This window comes from Spodoptera frugiperda, chromosome 20 (assembly GCF_023101765.2).
Source record: "Spodoptera frugiperda isolate SF20-4 chromosome 20, AGI-APGP_CSIRO_Sfru_2.0, whole genome shotgun sequence".
In the NCBI taxonomy this organism is placed as follows: Eukaryota; Metazoa; Arthropoda; class Insecta; order Lepidoptera; family Noctuidae; genus Spodoptera; species Spodoptera frugiperda.
This window is the reverse complement of record NC_064231.1, coordinates 11077282-11098125: the sequence shown is the minus strand read 5'-3', so window position 1 is coordinate 11098125 and position 20844 is coordinate 11077282. Positions and strand designations below refer to the sequence as shown.

General features: G+C 36.3%; 1 protein-coding gene across 4 annotated transcripts; it reads right to left on the bottom strand.

The window, feature by feature from the left end:
- Positions 1-134: 134 nt before the first annotated feature.
- LOC118261781 (uncharacterized) lies at positions 135-4366 on the bottom strand. 4 transcript variants are annotated; one of them, XR_007706528.1, is made up of 6 exons: positions 4189-4366; positions 2152-2487; positions 1531-1712; positions 764-797; positions 610-679; positions 135-242 (listed from the first exon to the last, which is right to left on the bottom strand). XR_007706528.1 is itself a non-coding variant. In XM_050701375.1 (5 exons), the coding sequence occupies exons 1-4, from the start codon at positions 4196-4198 to the stop codon at positions 774-776; spliced, it is 552 nt and encodes a 183-aa protein (XP_050557332.1). In that variant the 5' UTR covers positions 4199-4366; the 3' UTR covers positions 135-242; positions 764-773. The 4 variants fall into 4 exon arrangements, 3 of the variants coding, with proteins under 3 accessions (XP_050557332.1, XP_035428630.1, XP_035428628.1); XM_050701375.1 differs by lacking the exon at positions 610-679; XM_035572737.2 differs by lacking the exon at positions 610-679 and having other exon boundaries at positions 2161-2487.
- Between the last annotated feature and the right edge of the window lie 16478 nt (positions 4367-20844).

Here is a 20844-nt window from a genome sequence, read left to right as displayed (position 1 = left end):
TTCGTGGCGTCGGGAAGTAAATATATTCGCAATAACTGAATCGCAATGAATGCGTGTGACTTCTAAATCTTCAGGTCTTTGTTTATTTTTTAGGCTACTTCGTTGCAATTAAAGTCGTTAAATGAAAGAAGCAATGTGGAATATGATGTTTATTATGTTATTTAGAAGAAGGTATCATTGTAATAAACGGTGACTTCTTATACAATGACTTGGCATAATCACATTATAAGTTGGAGAAGTTTCTGAAAAGAAAAGGAAATGCTTAAATTAATGGATTTTAAAATTTATTAAGTCCCTACATACGCAAACGAACATTCATAACCTCACGCCTGTCTCCCATGGGGGTAAGTAGAAACAATGGACTGCCAATTGATACAAATCTTACACACCTCTTTCGCTTCATCAACAGTCATTAGTCTTTTCATGCATGCGTCGGTTACGGGTACTTTTAATTTGGCCCTTCTTTAATATATCGCCAGTGTGGTCGCTATATGTCTGTCTGCTATATCTACCGACGGCCCCATAGATAGATATGCCTACATACACACTTTATTTAACACATTGAACGCCGTGGTGGTCACCGGTGACCGACGTTAGCGGAGGATTTACCTTCATCAGTTTTCTATTGGCAGTCAAAGACTTAAAATTGTAATATAATGTTTTTGACGTGTAACCAGCGCTGCAAATGTTTATAAAACAAGAATTATTAAAGGAAAAATATGACGCAATTTTCTACAGACAAAAAAATTAAATAAAAACACACCAAAAACGACTCATTCCTGCGGTAAGTTTGGTTTCTGCAAACAAAATAAACGCGATTAGTATACCTGAGGAAGCTTTAAAGAAATATCTCGGTTTATTTATACAAAAATGCGTGTACAGGTGTCTGTTCGAGGTATTGGACTCAAATCGAGCATGTGTTTGTATTCATTTTATATTGTGGGCTGTTCACTGTTTCGGAAAAGATGTGGGAAGATTTTTTCGCCTACGATTTTCCTTTGCCATCACAATTCTCACATTCTTTTCATTCTGTGTCATCACACAGAATGAAAAGAATTCGTCAAACCGTCTCAGTTTCGAGAATTCTTTTGACGCGGTTTAGCAATGTGGTGTAAGGTTTAATATGAAATTGTGTGCCATAAGTGGCAAGCATTCGCAGTATTCATTGACATTTATATGTTGTAGGCGTATATTCTATTTCAGTTCTAGAAGACAACAATAGCCCAGTACAGTGCTGTAGTTTCTGAATTTCGTGGAACAGTGTATAAGTTCGTATTGTGAACGTCTTTTTTTTTGAGGGCGGAAAATCATCCAATGACTTCTCCAGCCTTAGGCGAAGCGAGTGGGATTGTCAGACTCTTGTTGACTAAAAACCACCCCGTTCCTACTCCTGCTTTTCACACCGAAATCTCGGTACACCCTCTAGGTAGTCCGCAGCTCCGGATCAGGCATCAGCCCTATCGTGAACATGGCTACGGTAAACTCTTCTTCATTTTTATTTGTCCCTAATTTTATTTTATTTATACTTACACTAATAGGAGATGGTTCTGTTCTTTCTTCAGTGGGAGCAGTAGTAGTGGTTTGCTGTAGAGATGATGCCGGTTGTGCAGTCTTCGGGTCCTGGGCAGCTTCAATGGAATGCGTTACGGAGTGAGTGACGGAATGCGTTTGTGGTACTGCAGCTGCTGCTGTTACTGTTGGTGCTTGATTTGCTGAAAGAAAAAAGTTCATTCCTTATCTTCTATCCTTATCTTTGAAAACCCTCCTTCGCAATCTTTTCAATCCCCGATTCCCCCAACAACCCTTAAATTCCTAACCGCTAAAACACCGGCAACGCACTTGTAAATCTTTTGGTGTTTCGGGTGTCCATGGGCGGCGGTGATTGCTTTCAAACGGGTGATCCGTCTGGTCGTTTACCTGATTATACCATAAAAAAAATGATACCTTGTCGTGGTTACTTTAACAAATCCATCAACACGGAATAACAGCATTTTTGTATTATTCAAATCCTTATATGAACTCTCTATGCAATAGTGCAGTGATTGTGTAAACCACAGATACTATGTCAATCGTACAGTCCATTAGAAACTACAAAACTAGTATTTAAGCAACAAATGTTATGTTCATGAGTTTTAGTTTATACAAACTCACGTGCTATACCATGATAACTTTCACGGGCATCATAGAACTTCTCCTTCGTCTCGGGAGGTGGCGCCACGGAGCTAGCATCCGACAAGTTCTCACTAGACAGACTAGAGTAACTAGCGTTTCTATGTTGTGTCTCTTTCTTTTTCCTCTTTTGCTTCTTTATCTTTCCAGCCGGTGGTGGTGGTACTGGTGGTGGGGTAGTATCAGTAGGCAATGGATCGTCTTTTCTTATATCGTGCAGTTCAAGCACTAATGGTGTATGAGCTTCAAATACTCTGTCGTGGTAGGAGTCTGAATCAGATGTATCTGTCAGATCTATCACATCATCCACGCCTTCATCTGAAACATGTTTTGTTTATGCATGTACTTCCCTATCTATTTACTTGTTTAATTATATTACTAGCTTTTGACAACGGCTTCGCCCACGTTCTCGTGGGATAAAACTATTTCTTTCCCACAAATAACAGTGAAGAGCAGACTTAATGACCTAGGGTATTTTCTGATAGTCAAACATTAAAGTATCTTATCATCCAAGGCAGCTCATACTCTGTCTGTATACCAAATCAATTTTTTCAAAATCTATAGTGATTTAAAACTATAAATATTCTTACAATGCCTTCTCAATTCATTTACGAAAATATTATGTACGTGAGAAAAAATCAACAATTGTTTGAAAAAAGAAGCGACAGATACAATTTTAATACGAGAGGTAAAAATAAGTTAGCTATACCGCAATTCCGATTGTCCAAAGTGCAGAAATCCTTCATGGGATTTTGTGTTAAATGTTATAATAAACTACCAACTACCATACTGAATCTGAACGAGAAAAAAATTAAATCTTGTATAAAGCGTGAACTGTGTAAACAGGCATATTATAAACTGTCAGATTATATTGAAGATAAAAATGTGTGGCAGCATGTTGGTCCGGCTCCACTGGACACTCGCTCACACTAGACAATGCTCTAATACGATCACTAGTTACACGTTAAATTAAAGTACTAATTTATTCCAATGTAGTCTAGGGATCCTGTGGCATCAAGCAGTTATTTATTTATTTTTTTATTTGAAAAATTAAATTAAAGATTATTTTTTATTTGTATAGAAGCATTATTTCAAAATTGTAAGTGTACATATGTGGGCACTATGTTTGGTTTTATTGTCCCATAGTTTTGACATCGTATTGTCGTTACATTGTTCCTACATATATATACAATAGGTAAATGATCAAATAATGTATCAGAGATATTGTAAAAAACAATTTTTGAAAAGAGTAACGATGGAGTTTCTTGCTCGTTCTTCTCCATTGGAAGCAACACTTTGGAACGAGCGCCTAGCTTCACTGACAGACAGACTGACGGACAATTCAATTTGACGTTTCAAAAGTGCCTTATTTAGGATTAATTGAAATAAATGCTTTGACTTTGACTTGACTTTAAAATTTGCGGACAAACATCTAAACATCCAAACAAACAAACTTACAAGTTTATAGAAAGAAAGAAAGAAATTATTTATTCGCCAAAAAAGGTAACAGATGATGTTTTGTTTATGTTATAATACATATTACAGTGTGATAGTGTGATTTATAAATAAGGCCAGTGGTTCGTCTTAGGTACCTAGACACAATACAGTAGCCACAGAATATATCACTACGTTAGATAAGGATCAAGATATGTATGAGAAAAAAAGTCATTAAAACACTGCTAGGTAAGTTTCAAGTGTGGGAGAGCCATGCTTCGGCACGAATGGGCCGGCTCGACCGGAGTGATACCACGGCCTCACAGAAAACCGACGTGAAACAACGCTTGCGTTGTGTTTCGTTGTGTGAGTGAGGTTACCGGAGGCCCAATTTCCCCCTTCCCAATCTTCCCCATCCCCGATTCCCGGACAACAACCCTTAAATTCCTAACTCCCAAAAAGCCGGCAACGCACTTGTAACGCCTCTGGTGTTTCAAGTGTCCATCGGCGGCGGCGATTGCTTACCATCAGGTAATACGTCTGCTAGATTGCCGGCTTATTCCATAAAAAAAAAAGGTAACTAACCTGGATCCATTTTGATACTAGCTATAGTCCTTGTCTGTAAGTCTGATAATCCTCTCTCTAGTTTTTTATTACATTTTGTAAATTATCTTAGTTTTAATCTAGGTTTCAGTATTATTTATTGAATGCATATTTTTTCGTGTTGGACTTTTATGTTAAGTCAAATTTGATTGACATAAGGACGGTTATGTTTGATTTAGGAACCTGAGCAAAAAGGTTTAGTATTAAAGTTCTTATTTATTTTAACTCGAAAAAATCAATCTTCTTAAAATCGGTTTGGAAGTACAAAGAGGAGATACCATAATGTGACTGTGCCCTATGACAAAACAAATGGATCCTACCTAATGATATTATAAGCTATAAAAAGCTATAAAAACCGGCCAAGTGCGAGTCGGACTCGCCCATGAAGGGTTCCGTAATAGCAAGTAGATGACATATTATAAAAGTTATAAAATAACTTGGTTTTACATAGTGTTTGTATGAACGACAAAGTTATATTTGCGGTTTTTGAAAATGTTTTATTTCTTAAAAACTAATAATGATATCTCGTTCAAACCAATTTTCGTTGTTAGTTTCTATTGAAATCTACAGCATATATTTTTTTTAGTTTTCTTACTCTCTTATTTTAAAAGTTAGAGGGGGGGGACACTCATTTTTCCACTTTGGAAGCGTCTAACTTTCAAACGGTTGATTTTGACGAAAAATGGTTTTAGGAACCTTAATGTCTTTTTTAAAGACCTATCCATAGACACCCATCACGGATATGTTAGCTGAAAAAATGTTTTTATTGAATCAGTTCGATGTATGGAGTGCCCCCCTTTAAATTTTAAATTTATTAATTTAATACGGACGGACGGACGAACAGACAGACAGACAGACAGACAGACAGACAGACATGACGAATCTATAAGGGTTCCGTTTTTTGCCATTTTGGCTACGGTTAACGTTTAAGGTTACGGTTTATAATGTCCCCAAAATATTATTTTGAAATTAGATTGTAATTTTGAACCAATATATTTTGTTTGTGATTCAAAAATTGGTGGGTTAAATTATATAAGTATTGAATGTATTTGTAAAATATTTTTTACGAACGAAAAATAACTAAAATAACAAGTATTCACAGTATTCCCAACTAAAAAGCCACTTGTAAGGGGTGTTACAAGATAGTAAGGTCAACTACACCAGAGGTCATAAACGCGAGAGAAACGACCAGAAACCGATATCACTGGACATAGGCCACTCACTACCTAATAAACCTATGACCATTTTTTATATGGGCCATAAAAACCGCTCGGAATTTACGACGCCTTTGACAATGACCCCTAAACGCTACGTTAGGCAATGTGCTGAAAACTAATCAAATAGTTTTATAGTGGTGTTTTGATACGTATGGTAAATGGAAAGTAGTTTAGGGAACAGAGAGGAAAGTTTCCTAAGAAAGGGACCGCTTCGAACCTCCGACTAGGCGATGTGTTCATGCCTGGCGGGATATCTGCCCAACTGTTGTTCGTTAAGACTTTCTATCCATGTTTATTCGCATGTAAACTTCACATGTGCGATTTAGGGTTTCTTCGACTTCTGTCATTTGTCACTTGTCGTGTGTCGAAACCTGTTTGTCAATGCAGACTGTAAGTGGAACGACTTTTCCATAAATGTTGGTCCATAAACTGCTTTCTTAGTCACGGGTTCAATTCCCAGGTTGAGTAATGGAATGAGTATTTTTCCGGCATTTCCAAAATTCATAGAGAAGTTTGTGATGTGTGCACCTCTGCCTATTTCTTGATAGATTTTATTTCGATAGTCAAAAGCAATTGATTTATGGTCCTAAAGACAGAGAGAATTATGGAGAGTTTTGGATGGTCATCAACATATTGACTAACAAGCGACATTTGACAAGCGTAGCTTAAACGAACGGCTAGTTTCAGATCCAGAATCAAGGATCATGTAGAACTAGTGATCAAATGATTAGAATTATGGCTTACTTGAAATAAATGTCAGCAATATAAATTGAGTGGTTGCAAATTGGATTGCTGAGGAATGGTGTCGGTTGTCGTGCGCGCTGCTGATTTTTATGGACCCGCGACATGGCTGGAAAGTATTTGAGTTATCTATTCAAATACTTATTTAATTTCGGTGATAAAATTACATGATGTTGTCATGTAACGCTTTCGATTTTATTGTTTTCATCTATGAGTTTTCAGATTCGAAGCTGTATACTAACTTTACAGAAGCAGTTGTCGTAAATAAGTCGTGTTTGCTAACCGTCAGTTAAGTGCGTGTCACCTACCCGCGGTTTACGTTAACCGTTAGTTTTACTACTCGTTCCGTTTACGATGTTGTAAACTGTCACGTTCGGTGGTTTAAAAGTTCTGTCGTCAAATGTTTTCCCGAAATTTTTATTATTGTTTTTGGAAATGATATGAAAAAGGTCATAAATGTAATCGAATATTATTGTGTTTGCACTTTAAAATAACTATGGGGTAAATAACCGGAATAATCGTGGTGGCACGGAGGTCTAAGACGCTCGCTTCTCATGCATGAGGGTTCAAAACCTACCCACAGCAAGTATTAAGGTGACTTTCTCCGAGTTATACGTACTTTCTAAGATTATTTGGATACCACCGATAAACGGAGAAGGAAAACATCGTGAGTTTGAAATCGCCAACCCGCATTGAGAAAACGTGGTGAGTAATACTCAAACTTTCTCCGTGTGAGAAGAGGCCTTTGGTCAGCAGTGGCCACTTATAGGCTGTTGATGTGATGTCTAAATGACCGGACGGATCGCTTCATGGTAAGCGATCAGCGTCGTCAAGATTACAAATACAAAAGTTTATAGATACAACGGTAAAAATCTAATATCACGCGTTACGATGTAGGATTTAGCATAAATACATAAACATAAATATGATAGATTAACAAGCTACCAGCAAAACAATGTCAAGTACAGATTTATTATCAATATTTACGACTTATATGGAAACTTGTTTCGTGTGTAAAGTTCTGCTGACTCAAGAACACTAGATTTTAGTTCTAGAATATTCGTAGGGCACATCGAGATTTATGTCCGATGCTTACAGAGCGGTGCTTGTAAAAATTGTCTAGATATTGTATGCGCGACAAGGGAATTGTGTAGTAACAATCAGTTTTTTGAAGACAGGGATTGTGTTGATGTCTGATAAGAATATAAATTTTCGTTTTCTAGATTAATTTGTCTGGATGAGGTTGATGCGAGAAGTGACCTTTGGTTAGCAGTAGCTACTTATAGGCTGTTGATGTGTTGTGATGTGAAGGTCATGTCAAAAGATTTTACAAGTAGTTAGGCCGCAAGGCACTTGTAACGCCTCTAGTATTTGAAGTGTCCATGGACGACGGCTATTGCTTACCATCAGGTGATCCGTCTGCACGTTTACCGGCTTGTTCCATAAAAAAAGTAATTCGATAAAACGCTTTTATTCCGAGAAAAGTGAAAAAACAGTTTTGTTGTAATAAGGGAGGTCTAACCAAATCCTAAACATAATAATAGGTTTCAGACGACAAGAGCGATGCAGTGATGTACATTTTTAATCTTAGTACCTCAGTATCTCAACAAGCTCTTTTTGGGACCCCATGTGTGACAGGTTTTGGGATAAAAGGATCACTATTCAACCAACAACAGCCTTAATTATTCTCCTACGTTCTGTTACTCCATACAAAAAGGCATGATATCACGATTTTCCTTTACAAAAGACCTTGTCACCCTTCTCGAACACATTCACAAATGTATTTGAATAGAAACTGCAGCCAATAACAAGATGTCTCGCGTACCGTCGTTAGCCGGGCGTCGTTTGTCGTTCAATGGACTGGGTATCACGCCTCAATTGAGTAAACTGATACTTGCCTACCTTTGAGGTACTTGTGCAACTTATTGAAAGAATTTTTGCTAAAGAAATCGGTCTCTCTTCTCTTTTATTGTGTAAAAAGGTAGATGTGATCTTCGATAGTGGATTTCTTAAGAATTCGGTACATTCATAGTTTTTAAACAGCGGTTTGGTTTCTTTTAGTTAACATTTTATCTATCAAGACCATCTCTTTTTATTCCTTTTCTTTTAATTTCTGAAAAATAAAACATCTAGTTTGGTGACAGATTTCATTGAAGTAAAAATAGAAATTAGACCCAGTTTTCACAGTATCTAGTTTAGAACAAGAGCCTTGATAATTTAGAAACGTATTTACAGAAATAAAATAAATTGTTGTCTTGTTTTTACATATTTTTTTCCAAAAATAATTTATAACGACAGGAAAATTTGAAACGGCTTGTTAGTTTCAAAAGCAATTAGGACACATTCCTTTCAATTCTAATTTATGAAGCGGCTCCCTAATTAAATGAGACACGATGACCTTTCACAATTTCTGAATGAAGAGACACGACTAAAACCAGAAGCTATTTTAAGACAAAAAATAATATAATTAACACATTTTATGTCGCATTTAAAGGTCGTTTAAGAGAGATTTACGCGAAAAAAGGATTCTTTGCTATCAAATCTAAATTTATAATGGTGGTGGTAATATGAGACTGAATAAATATCTAAGGAAATAAGGGAGAAAGGAAATAAGCGTTTATATTTTATAACCTACTAGCTTCTGCCAGCGGCTTCGCCCCTAGTCCCGTCGGATAAAAAGTGCCCTATATGTTATTCCAGACCATAATCAACTCTTGTTCTAAATTTCGTAGTATCGATAGTACAGAAGTTATCCATAGTACACAACCATAGCACGCATCTTTCATTAGAAAAAACATACCTTAGCTGAGTCTGTTTCCACCAGTGCTAAGCTATATGTATCAATATGATTGGATTGCCAAACGCATCTACAGCAACGTTGCGTAGTACATCTCTGGATGAAAAGCACACTTAGGTAGATAATGACAAAGCTCCGGCTCGAAAGGCATGAGTAGGAATGTGGTGGTTTTTAGTCAACAATAGTCTGACACTCCTCTCGCTGACCTCTCTCGCCCGTAGGGCAAGGCGGGAGAAGTCATTCGGTGATTTTACCCCCTTAAAAAAGAAGTTGGATAGTCATGACAAAAACGTTCGTTTATCAATTCCATTTAACAGATTTATTCTTCACAAATTGGTCTTTCTCAGTTAACCAAAAACCTAACAGTTAGAGGACCATAACGTTTAGTCCCAAAGTTCTAGTCTAGACAATAACTCGTGGTAATTCGTATAGTTCCAAACATCGTTACAATTAAGTGCTGTATCAAGTGGCTCTGCTTTGTAACGGAGCTATTAAGTCACGGAGATATTATCGTTATCGTTATTACTGGGGACAGATAAGGGAGTTATTTTATTAGTCGTCAGATTATATCTAATGTTGTGTCAACTGCGGTTAGTGAAAATTTGGATTTGGTCCTAAATGTACTTAGTTTTTTTTATAAGTTTCGAGTGATAGCGAGTGGTAAATAAAGTTTCGATCGGGATTTTAAAATGCATTGAGTAGAAAATTTAAGTCAATTTTAGATTGTTCGATTTTTAGCAAAACCTTATACAATCAGAACTGTGAAACCAGTAAATTAAAAACTTTAATGGATTAATTAATTAAAATGGAAGAGTTTTCTCAAACAGTTAGAATAAACCGTATATCGAATTTTTCCCTTAACCCAAATAAATTGTAGCCAAAAATTCTTCACTGTCCTAAAAATAGTAGTTAATTAATCATTGTCCCATTTATAAATAGAAGAGAGCCACTATAATTAGACACAATTGTGTAAATATAAACAGAAGTGACTCGACACTAGCCTGATTTGTTTTGTTAGCAGTTAAATTCCGATTACATAAACAACTAAAAGTAGGTTAATGGGTTTATATGAACTTCATTTTAATGCTCCTATACTGTGTTTATTGTGTCACAGTTTTGTCACTTGGGTTGGGGTAAGACTTGTTATAGAATAGAGACATGTTACTTGAGAAAATCAATGTTTGCTATGTCCGTGTTTGAGGTATTTTATTCAACTCCGCTGATGTTGAGAGTGTCTATAGGTTGCGTTGATCACTTACCATCAGGTTATTTGTTAAGTCAAAGTCACAGCATTTATTTCAACAGAACTTTTGAAACGTCGAATTAAATTGTCCATCAGTCTGTCAGAGAAACTTTTTTTTAATGGTGGATAATCATCCAATGACTTCTCTCGCCTTGGGCGAGGCGAGAGGGAGTGTCGTTCCTACTCCTGCTTTTCGAGCCGGAGTCCCGGTGAACCTGCTAGGTAGTCCGCAGCTCCGGTGTCAGTGAAACTAGGTACTCGTTCCAAAGTATAGCTTCATCTGAAGAGGGAATGGGACGCCGTCTCCTCCTTCTGCGAAGCAGTCATGCTAGCTAAGGAGGAGGCGGAGCGCGTGAGGGAACGATCCTCCTCACGCCCCAGCCGCCGCAGAAGACACTCCGGGCGTCGGGGATCGCGTGACGATCTCCGGCCACCGTAAGTGCGGGTCTGCGGACGGCGAGCAAGGGTAGCTCGCCGCCCGACCAGAACCAGACCCGTGCGTACGGCGCGTCGCGTTCCGCGCGCGCCTCAAAGAGCCAGACCACCACAGATGGGGCCCAGTAGGGCTGATGCCTGATCCGGAGCTGCGGACAACGTAAAAGGTTACCGGGGCTCCGGCTCAAAGCAGGAGAAGGAACGGGGTGGTTTTTAGTCAGTAAGAGTCTGACACTCCCTCCCGCCTCACCCAAGGCGGGAGAAGTCATTGGATGATTTTCCCCCCTCAAAAAAAAAAAAAAAAAAAAAAGCTTCATCTGAAGGATTAACCATTAAGCCTTAAGACATCAATCTTCTTAATATTTATCCAGACAAATTCAAATAGACAATAGTCAAATAGAATTAATTAAGACTTTATAATATCATATTTTCACTCAGTTAGCTACCTAAATAAGTGAAAGACAAGTTTATCGAGGCGTATAGTTTACGAATAATGTCGAAGTTTCAGTTTCCTTGCGATTCAATTCTTCAATTTAAACTTTTGTCTACGTGAACATGAGTTCCGTCGTCTGTCGACTGCTCCGTTCGACTTGGTTTATCTTCTTTACCGTTTCAAACTTTTTATTTGTCTATCGGATATCTTTTAAACTTTTTATCCGATCGGTTATTGAAATAGTTTTTTGATGGAAAAGATTTTTTAATTTTAATCTGGTGTTGATTAGGTTTTATGAATACGAGTGTGAATTGTTAGTTGTTAACTCGTTTGATAAATTGGATGAATGAAATAAGAACAACGAAATAGTCAGTGTTAGTTTTATTTATGTAAAAAAAGAAGTGTATGGATTTCATTCTAAACACTTCAAATATGTCACAATAGCGAAATGGTATATGAAAAAAGCGTAACTAACTAACAGAATTTGCGTGTGCCTCAAAAAGCCATCAGACGTAGGGCAGTATCAGTAGAGCTATTGCTTGATCTAGAGCTGCGGACAACCTATCGGGTTTACCAGGGCTCCAGCTCGACAAGCAGGAGTAAGAGCAGGGTGGTTTTAGTCAGTAAGAGTCTGGCACCCCCTCTCGCCTCGGGACAAGGCAAAGGAAAATTTCCTTCCCCATCAAAAAAAAAAACTAACAGAGTTGCTTTTGAACACTTAACTTTGCCATAAACATAGTACAAGTTCCTATAATACCCAAACACTTACATGTTCAGTGCCCTATTACGTGTAATGACCGATAATGCCTATTCACTCACATACAGGGACCAAATACCCCATTAGCACGTTGTCCTAATGTACCCATTTGATCCCTTAGGGGTCTGTTACCAACCTGACATTAGACATTGTACAGTATTTTATAAAAGAATTCAATTACAAGTTGAAAATAATTTAATTTTTCAAAAGCTGTTGGGAATTTTGTGAACGATTTTTTTTTCGTCATAAAAGGGACATGTCCCTTTGGTTGTTTATTAGATTACCCTCTTAGTTCCCTCTGTAATGGATGAATATGGACGAACAATGGATTTGTTGCTAAGTACCCTTTTAATAATGTTGCTATTCGATACTTTTACTTCCGAGGAAGAAATTTTGGTTCAAACAAAATTTGTTGGGAATTTGAACCGTGTATTTTGTTAAAAGTTTATCTTTAACGTCATTATAAAAATGCGTTCTAAAATGCGCAAGTTAAACTTAGTAGCTATGCTTCTTATTTATTATGTTATCGCGAATGTCAATAACAAAAGAAAATATTTAAATTACCTTACTATTAGTATTTCAATTACCTATGTTATAAATGTGTCGCCTGTAAGGGTGCTCCCACACAGCAGTTATATAATGTTATACAACATTGTGTAACATTGATAATAGCGTATAACATGCTCTACAACTACTGTTATAATTTGTTTAAATACAAGTGTTTATATAACTGCTGTGTGGGAGCACCTTTACCTTAAAGGGATTCTTCAAGAAGGAAGTAAATAGGTTTCTTAAGGGTCGGCAACCTTGCCGACCCTTGAGAAGCACCTGCTTCTCAAGCCCCAAGTCTTATAAGCGTTCATAGGCCTGGAGCTGAGGACTACCTAGCGGGTTACCGGGACTCCTACTCGAAGAACAGGTGTCGGAACGGGGTGGCTTTTAGTCAGTACGAATCTGACACTCACTCTTGCATCACACAAGGTGGCAGAAGTAATTGGACGCGTTTCTCTCTCAAAAAAAAAAAAAAAACCGGTAAAACCACTTACCATCAGGAAAGCAGTGTGCATTTTTGCCACAGTTTTGTTTCTAGAATTGGTAAATTCAATGCTTGCCCCTATCTAACACATCATAATTAATAGTAAATGTGCTTGAGAGTACTACACCAAATTGAAGTCAAACAATTAATAAAATAACTTGAGAACCATTTAATACCACAAATAGTATAACTATCTATTGGCCAAATTACTTAGCAAATATCTAACTGTAGGAGAGCCATGGTTCGGCACGAATGGGCCGGCTTGACCGGAGTGATATCACGGCCTTAAAGAAAAGCGATGTGAAACAACGCTTGCGTTGTCTTTAGTTGTGTGATTGAGGTCACAGGAGATTGAATTACCCCTTTCCCAATTTTTCCAATCCCGATTCCCCTTAAATTCCTCAAAATTCCGGTAACGCACTTGCAACGCTTCTGGTTTTCGGGTGTCCATGGATGGCGGCGATGGCTTACTATCAAGTAATCTGTCTGCTCGTTTACCGGGTTATACTTAAGAGAAAGCAAATCATGAATATTTGGGAGTTTTCTGAGAATGACACATTAAACAAAGCTAAAGGTATGTACATGTATTTGAATATTTAATTTTAACATAGTAATACTATCTCTTTGATCACAAGTCCGTCCACTTTATTTGAGTTCTATGCCTAAATTGAAACACCAATTCAATAGTAATCAAAGCTCTATTAGATTGAAGTACACATCTTATCCAAATTGGTGCCATTGAAAGAGAAAATTGACAATTTAATGTATTTTCTGATTTGTACGCCCTCCGCACGTGTGAAGAGGCGACTTCAATTACTGGTATTAAGTTGTTCGGTTAAGTTGTTAGAATATTTATTTATTTATTTCTTTATTGTATTTGTGACTTTGTGCAAAAATGTGAGATAATTAATTAGCAGTTTAGTACCTTTTAATAGACTTCAAAAAAGATTCTCAGTTTGACCTGTAATTTGTATGTTTGTGCTCGATTATCGCTCGTTTCTCTGAGCCTATTTCGATACGGTTTTCAGCATAGTATTTTTCAGACCTAGGAGAACGTAAAGTATAAGTTCATCATTATTTCAATGTATATAAATTGTAAAATAAAAAAAAAATCGGAAGGTGTGTAGCCTGCATAAGTAATACTTAATCTAACTCGAGTATTGGACCAGATTTTCGACACTTGAGGGCAATAGGATACTAACATAACCTTTAGGTCAAAGATATTAATGAAATTGATTTGACGGCACGGTTGGGTTGGTGGCAAGAAAAAAAAACATTTGCAACAATTTGGAAAACCAAACTTTAACACATCCATACGTTTGAATAAACCTATCTACCTACAGATGACTTTGTTAAAACGTGTTACGTCTAGTCGATACTAGGCCTAATGATCTAGTAATGTAGTCTGGCCAGGCCACAATGTAGACCCATGTCATGAGCAGCCCACGTTCAGAATACTAATGTCTGACTACTAGGGTACTTTGAGTCAAAGGTCTTGATTTGTCTACAGTGAACTGATTTTTGGTTACAAATGAGGTTGTTGAATTATTTAGGTTTACTTTAGGTTTGTATATAAAAGGAGTGTCTGTTTTACGTCGGCTTATCTGTTTTTTTAAGAATAAAAAAGGTTTTATGTTTGAAAGTTCTTTGATTTTAAAGTTCTGATCAGTTTAAGGTCTGGTCTTAAATCTTACCTGGGAGCTTACTCTTGAAACCAATCTCAATGTCAATGCAATTTCAATCCAATAATTATTCAATGCAATGCAATAATTATGCAAATGGGTTTAGGATTAAGAACAAAATAATTGAGCACTTTTAGTCCTTAATTGTTTTATTGTTTGTTGAACCCTGGACTATGGCGTTGACCACAAGCGAGTGATGGGCAGCGGCATCCTCTAAAATTTGCTTATCTAAGCTTGTTATCTGGAAGCCCTAAGCTGCCTGTCAGGCGCAAAACAATTGTAGAAACTTTGTTAACTTTTAGATTTTAACTTAAAGGCTTTTCAGAACTCAAAGGACCAAAAACTAAATATACTGTTTTCACAAAACAACCAAGTTTTCGTAAGGAAAACCGAATGCAATATTGTGTTTGTAATCAAAACAAGGTTGAGGTTTGATACGTTTCGATATTGAATAATTCAAGGCTGAACGTATCGATATCTTCGCCATATTATATCTATCTGAATCATAAAAGGACTTTTGTGTTTATGAATTCGCATCCTTACCAAAGATTAATGTACGTTTTACATATTAAGTAATGTATTTAATGCAACTGGATGCCGCGGAACGTGTAGCTGGTTTGATACCTGCACGGAGTAACTCTTTGTGTGATCCACAAATTGTTGTTTCGAGTCTGTGTGTTATATGAAATTGAATGTTTGTAAACGCCCACAAAACAGGAGAAAATATATATTAAAATAATCAAAAAAACGTAAGTAATTCAACATAAATCTACAATATACCTTTTTAGGGTTCCGTAGCCAAATGGCAAAAAACGGAACCCTTATAGATTCGTCATGTCTGTCTGTCCGTCCGTCCGTCCGTATGTCACAGCCATTTATTTCCGAAACTGTTGGGCCTACATAGTTGAAACTTTGTAGGTTGATGTATTTCGGTAACCGCTATTCGAATTTTGAATAAAAATTAATAAATTTAAAAATTAAAGGGGGCACTCCATACATGGAACTGATTACAAAAAAAATTTTTTTCAGTTAACATATCCGTGATGGGTGTTTATGGATAGGTCTTTAAAAAAGGCATTAAGATTCTTAAAACCATTTTTCGTCAAAATCAATTGTTTGAAAGTTAGACGTTTCCAAAGTGGAAAAATGAGTGTCCCCCCTCTAACTTTTAAAATAAGAGATTGAGAAAACTAAAAAATATATATGGTGTAGATTTCAATAGAAACTAACAACGAAAATTGGTTTGAACGAGATATCATAATTAGTTTTTAAGAAATAAAATATTTTCAAAAACCGCAAATATAACTTTGTCGTTCATACAAACACTATGTAAAACCAAGTTATTTTACAACTTTTATATTATGTCATCTACTTGCTGTTACGGAACCCTTCATGGGCGAGTCCGACTCGCACTTGGCCGGTTTTTTCAACTAGGTTAACAAGTGTCCAATATGTTAGCTATTGGACGTTTCAGAAAAATATAAGATTTTGATAAAATCTGAGATTTAGTGATCACGCTTGAATTAAAAAAATGCAAATAATGCCATCTCTAAAAGTTTCCATTAAAACTTATTAAGAGACGAGTTAAATAATTTGTTAACATTCAGTAGGTACATTGCTTCTTTAAATACTTCGGTTGGTTGATACAAAATGTAATAATCTTTTGAAAAAAAAAAAAAACTTTATTTTCATTGCGTACAGCGTATGTGGACGGAATAATGAGGAGGATGGTCAAAAGTAAATAAAAATCTAGGTTTTATTCACATCGTGCCTAGAATTTTATTTAAGAAAATATTTTTTGATTGAAATTCGCCTGAAAGTAACTCAACAATACAAAATCATGAAAGTTATTTCAGATTTAGGTACTGTAAATAATTTGCTAGACTAATAATACTTTGTGGTATTTACGGTAAACGTATTTACTGTAAGCCGATAAACGAGCAGACGGATCACCTGATGGTAAGCAATCCCGCCGCCCATGGACACCCGAAACACCAGATGCGTTACAAGTGCAGTTACAATTTTGGGGGTTAGGGATTTAAGAGTTGTTGTGGAATTGAGGATTGGGAAGATTGTGAAAGGGGTAATTGGGTTTCCCAGTAACCTCACTTACACAACGCAAGCGTTGTTTCACGTCGGTTATCTATGAGGCCATACTATCACTCCATGCGAGCCGGTCCGGCTCTCCCACACATATTTAAAAGAACATCTATTTTCAGGAACGTCATTTTGGCCTTAGCGTATTACGTAATAATTTGCTTAGGTTTAAGTCACAAAAGGTACATATCTACCTAATCTATTTATGAGATACTGAGATAACCGTAAATGTAATTTCCTCTTTTCCTGAAATATAAGTTCACAGAAAAATGACCCAAAACCATCCCCAAAAATCTACGAAACGGCTTTTATAAACATGGCTGCTAAATAAGGGTTACCACTGCTAACATCAACCTTCCCTTCCGACCACCCCTACGTGTGCTCATGACAAATATTTGTTGAACTCCGGATATCATAATAAACGGGTCGTAAAGACCCCGTGATTTTCTTTTGACACACAACCAACATAGGTAAGTGTGCTTTTAATTAAAGCCTGGATTTTGTGTCTACAGTTTTCATTTAATATCTAGGTATTATAGTTAAACCAGTGTGTGTTACGGTGTATCATTGTTATTGGGGCCTATTCCATAGAAGTATGTGTATTTATATTATTACACCTATAACAAAGTTATAATATGGTTTATTAAACAAAGCAAACATGCTCATGACAATAATATCGTTGTAGTTAAAAATTACTACTTACATAATATGTAGCAATACATTTCGTACCTTCTATAATATAACATCCTCATGTGTGGGAGAGCCACGCTTCGGCACGAATGTGTTGGTTCGACCGGAGTGATACCACGGTCTTACAGAAAATCGACGTGAAACAATTGCTTGCGTTGTGTGAGTGTGGTCACCGGGGGCCCAAATACCCTTCACCCTTCATCTGATGATGAAGTAAATGTTTGAAATGAACGATGTTTTTATTATTTCCATCTGAAGTTTTCCACTACACTACACTGTCAAATAAAGCCTTTCTATTTTTCCTTCACGCTGTATGACCACTTGCCAAAACCAGAAACCTCATTTACCCAAAACGAAATTTAACCAGTACAAAACATTATGAATGAATTAAATATCTAACCAAATCCTGCCTCAATTACGATTATCACTCTTCTTTACTTTAAACGCACATAACATACAGTAAAACTCCATACAAAACTGTGATTACATCAATTCTATGCACTTAAAGCGAGCCATCCAAAAACTAGGATCGCTTTAAAGCGCTTGCTAGAGCTGCAAGTCCAACGTTCCGCTTAGTTTCTTAGTTAATGAAGCTTGGAGACGCAGCACATTGTGTCTAGGGATAGTTTGTTGCAGAAGGATCACTGGTCCTTTGTAACGAAGATTCTTTAGAAGTAAGTTAAATCCTGTGTCATGGACTGTTTCCTATTTTATGTTAATGGTATTTTAATTTTGTTATAATACGTTTTCTGCAACATGTACCTATCGCGACAAACTAGGCGTGTCATTTGTCTAGTTTAGTTAAGTAAAATTTACCTCTGATAATTTACTCAAATCTCTACTAGACTTGCAAAATTTTAAAGATATAGTTTGTTTTATGAATTCCTTGCTCACATTTAAAAACATCAGTTAGGCACTGCTTTGCAAAATAAGTCATTTTCCATTTTAGCGCTTTTTAATCTGGGTGATGTGTATTTAAAATTATGCGATTTATATAAAATCGTAACATAAATAAAATCTTTATGTGAATGACGTTTAAGCCAGCTAATCAGAACACCGAACGCGTTCTCGTCTCAATCTCGGTGAACGAAAAGCAAAGTCATTTTATACAAAAAAAAAAAGAAATACTGTTCGCTCTTACTAACCTTCTACCTCTCTTCCCTGTCGTATGTAACAGTGTTTCTATCCAGGACGGAAGGAGCACGTCGTCGCTGCGGTTTGGGTCCGTCCTTTTACGAAGTTTTTACACAATTCCAACGAAGTGACTAACATTACTTCGCACTTTGGTCCATGGGACGTGCGGAACACAATTGCCTCTTTTTTGGTCATATGATAACGCTTTTTGTGGGAAGAAAAAGACAATTGAATGTGTTCGTTTATTTTTTTTTGCAGCGTAATGTAAATGCAATTTGAGAAGAATAGTACAAAAACAAGTAAAAGAACTCAAATCTCCTTTATTGAATGGTAAAATATTACTATCCGTATTAAATGAATGAAAGTGCAAGGAGTATTAATTTGATTGAAGAAGCGCTGCCTATAAACATCTACAATACCAAACATGTCACAATTCATCCAAATATTGAAAATACATGTGTTCATTTCCTGCATGGTACTATTATTAACATGACCCACAAATTGTTGTTCCAAATCTATCCAAACTTGTCCTTAGTTCCAATTTGACACACAATTATTATTGTAAGTTTAACCGTAATTATAAAGTTGTGACACAGTCTCGCAACCTTTCACGCGTATTATTATAATTGTCTACTTACACACTGTAACTATTATGGCCTGTAATAATAGCCTAACAACATAATTTGACATAACGTCTATAAATATTATTAGCATAATGATAGATAAGTGCTCTCCCTCTAAGCCAGGACAAGGCTTCAGCTTATAATAAGGTTTAATTTTAACTATGATCAAAATTATTACGAAGTAATTTCTTGTAAATTGTGTTAAGTGTCCTAATATCGTAGTAATATACAGCGATTTATTGAAGAATTTGTGTTCTTTAGAAAGTGTGTACCCAGTTACGTAGGTATCAGTCGTGGTAAAAATTCCTTTTTTTAAATAGTCAATTCCAAAATTATGTTGATTTTATTATACACTGTATCGTAAGTTATAACTACTTTTCCTGATCTACAGGAAAAATATTCAATAGGAATATGTAGTACCTTTGTACTTCAATTATACATATTATCTGTTGGCTTTTGTATTATATGTGTGTACATAAAATAAACATCACAAAATAGTTACGTTTTAACAACTCTCATAAAAACATGTAACAAATTACACCCTGTAACAACAGCTAACAAAAACATAACCAAACAAAGATGGCACCTTAATCAAAAGACAATTTATGCCTTCATCGACGAAGGGACCTTTTCAAAGGTAGACCCTGGACATACCCAATATAGAACAAACAAAGCTGTGTAAGGTCAATACCGCCATAACTCAGCCCTGTCCCTACTATATCATCCATATATTTGTTATAAATCTGTGGATTACATGACTCCTCTATTGATGAAGTGATTTATTTATTTTTGTGATTTGCTTGCGGATTGGGTTAGTCTAGGTTGGTGATGAATGTGGAAGGTTACACTAGAAAATGTTGCGTTTGTTTTGGGTAGTATTTTCTCGAAATTGACTAGTGGGTCTTTCGTAATTGAATTTGAACAAAATACTGAGATTTGATACTAACTGTTGTTGAGTTATGTACTAAAAAGTTTTATGTCAATTTATTATGATTTAAAACCGTTCCATAAAACATTTATAGCATAGAAATAATTTATAATATAGCAAGAGGCCATTGAGGGGTTAGGAATTTTAGGGCTCATTCACATTATGCAAGCGTTGTTCCATGTCGGTTTTCTGTGACGCCGTGGTATCACTCCAGTCGAGCCGGCCCAAATGTGGCGAAGCGTATGGCTAGTACCGATATTTGTACGATTTAATCGTTGTGTTCCCACACAACAACAACTAATCTTTTGCTTAGTTGCTACAACTAATCTCTTAAGTCAATGTCAATAAATCCATCACAAAATCCCATACGTAATCTATTATGACAACACAGTTACTATGTACGAAAACACTAGAAACTAAAAGCTAGTCCATGTAATAAGTCTTCGTGGATACATGATTTATCATATAATCGTCTTGTTTTCCCACTAAACGATAGTTGCCTGGTTATTTACTGACACGAGAGAAGTAAATAAGTAGTTTTCGAGGAGTACTCGTTAGATTGAGTTATTGAAGTTGTAAGGGTAATTACAGTGCGATAGATTGGTGTGATGTATCGCCCATGTTACTCGTATATTGGCACTTACGAGTATGCTATAATTTGCTTGTTAGTGTAATAAGTTCGCTTCAGTAATTTCCATGGAATAATATCTTGTGTAAATAAGTTTTGTGGATATTTTTAGATATGTGTGTGGGAGTATTGTTTTTAGTTTTTGTTTTGGTTTTTCGTGGAATAGAGTGAGGTCATTGTGTTTTGTTACTACAAGA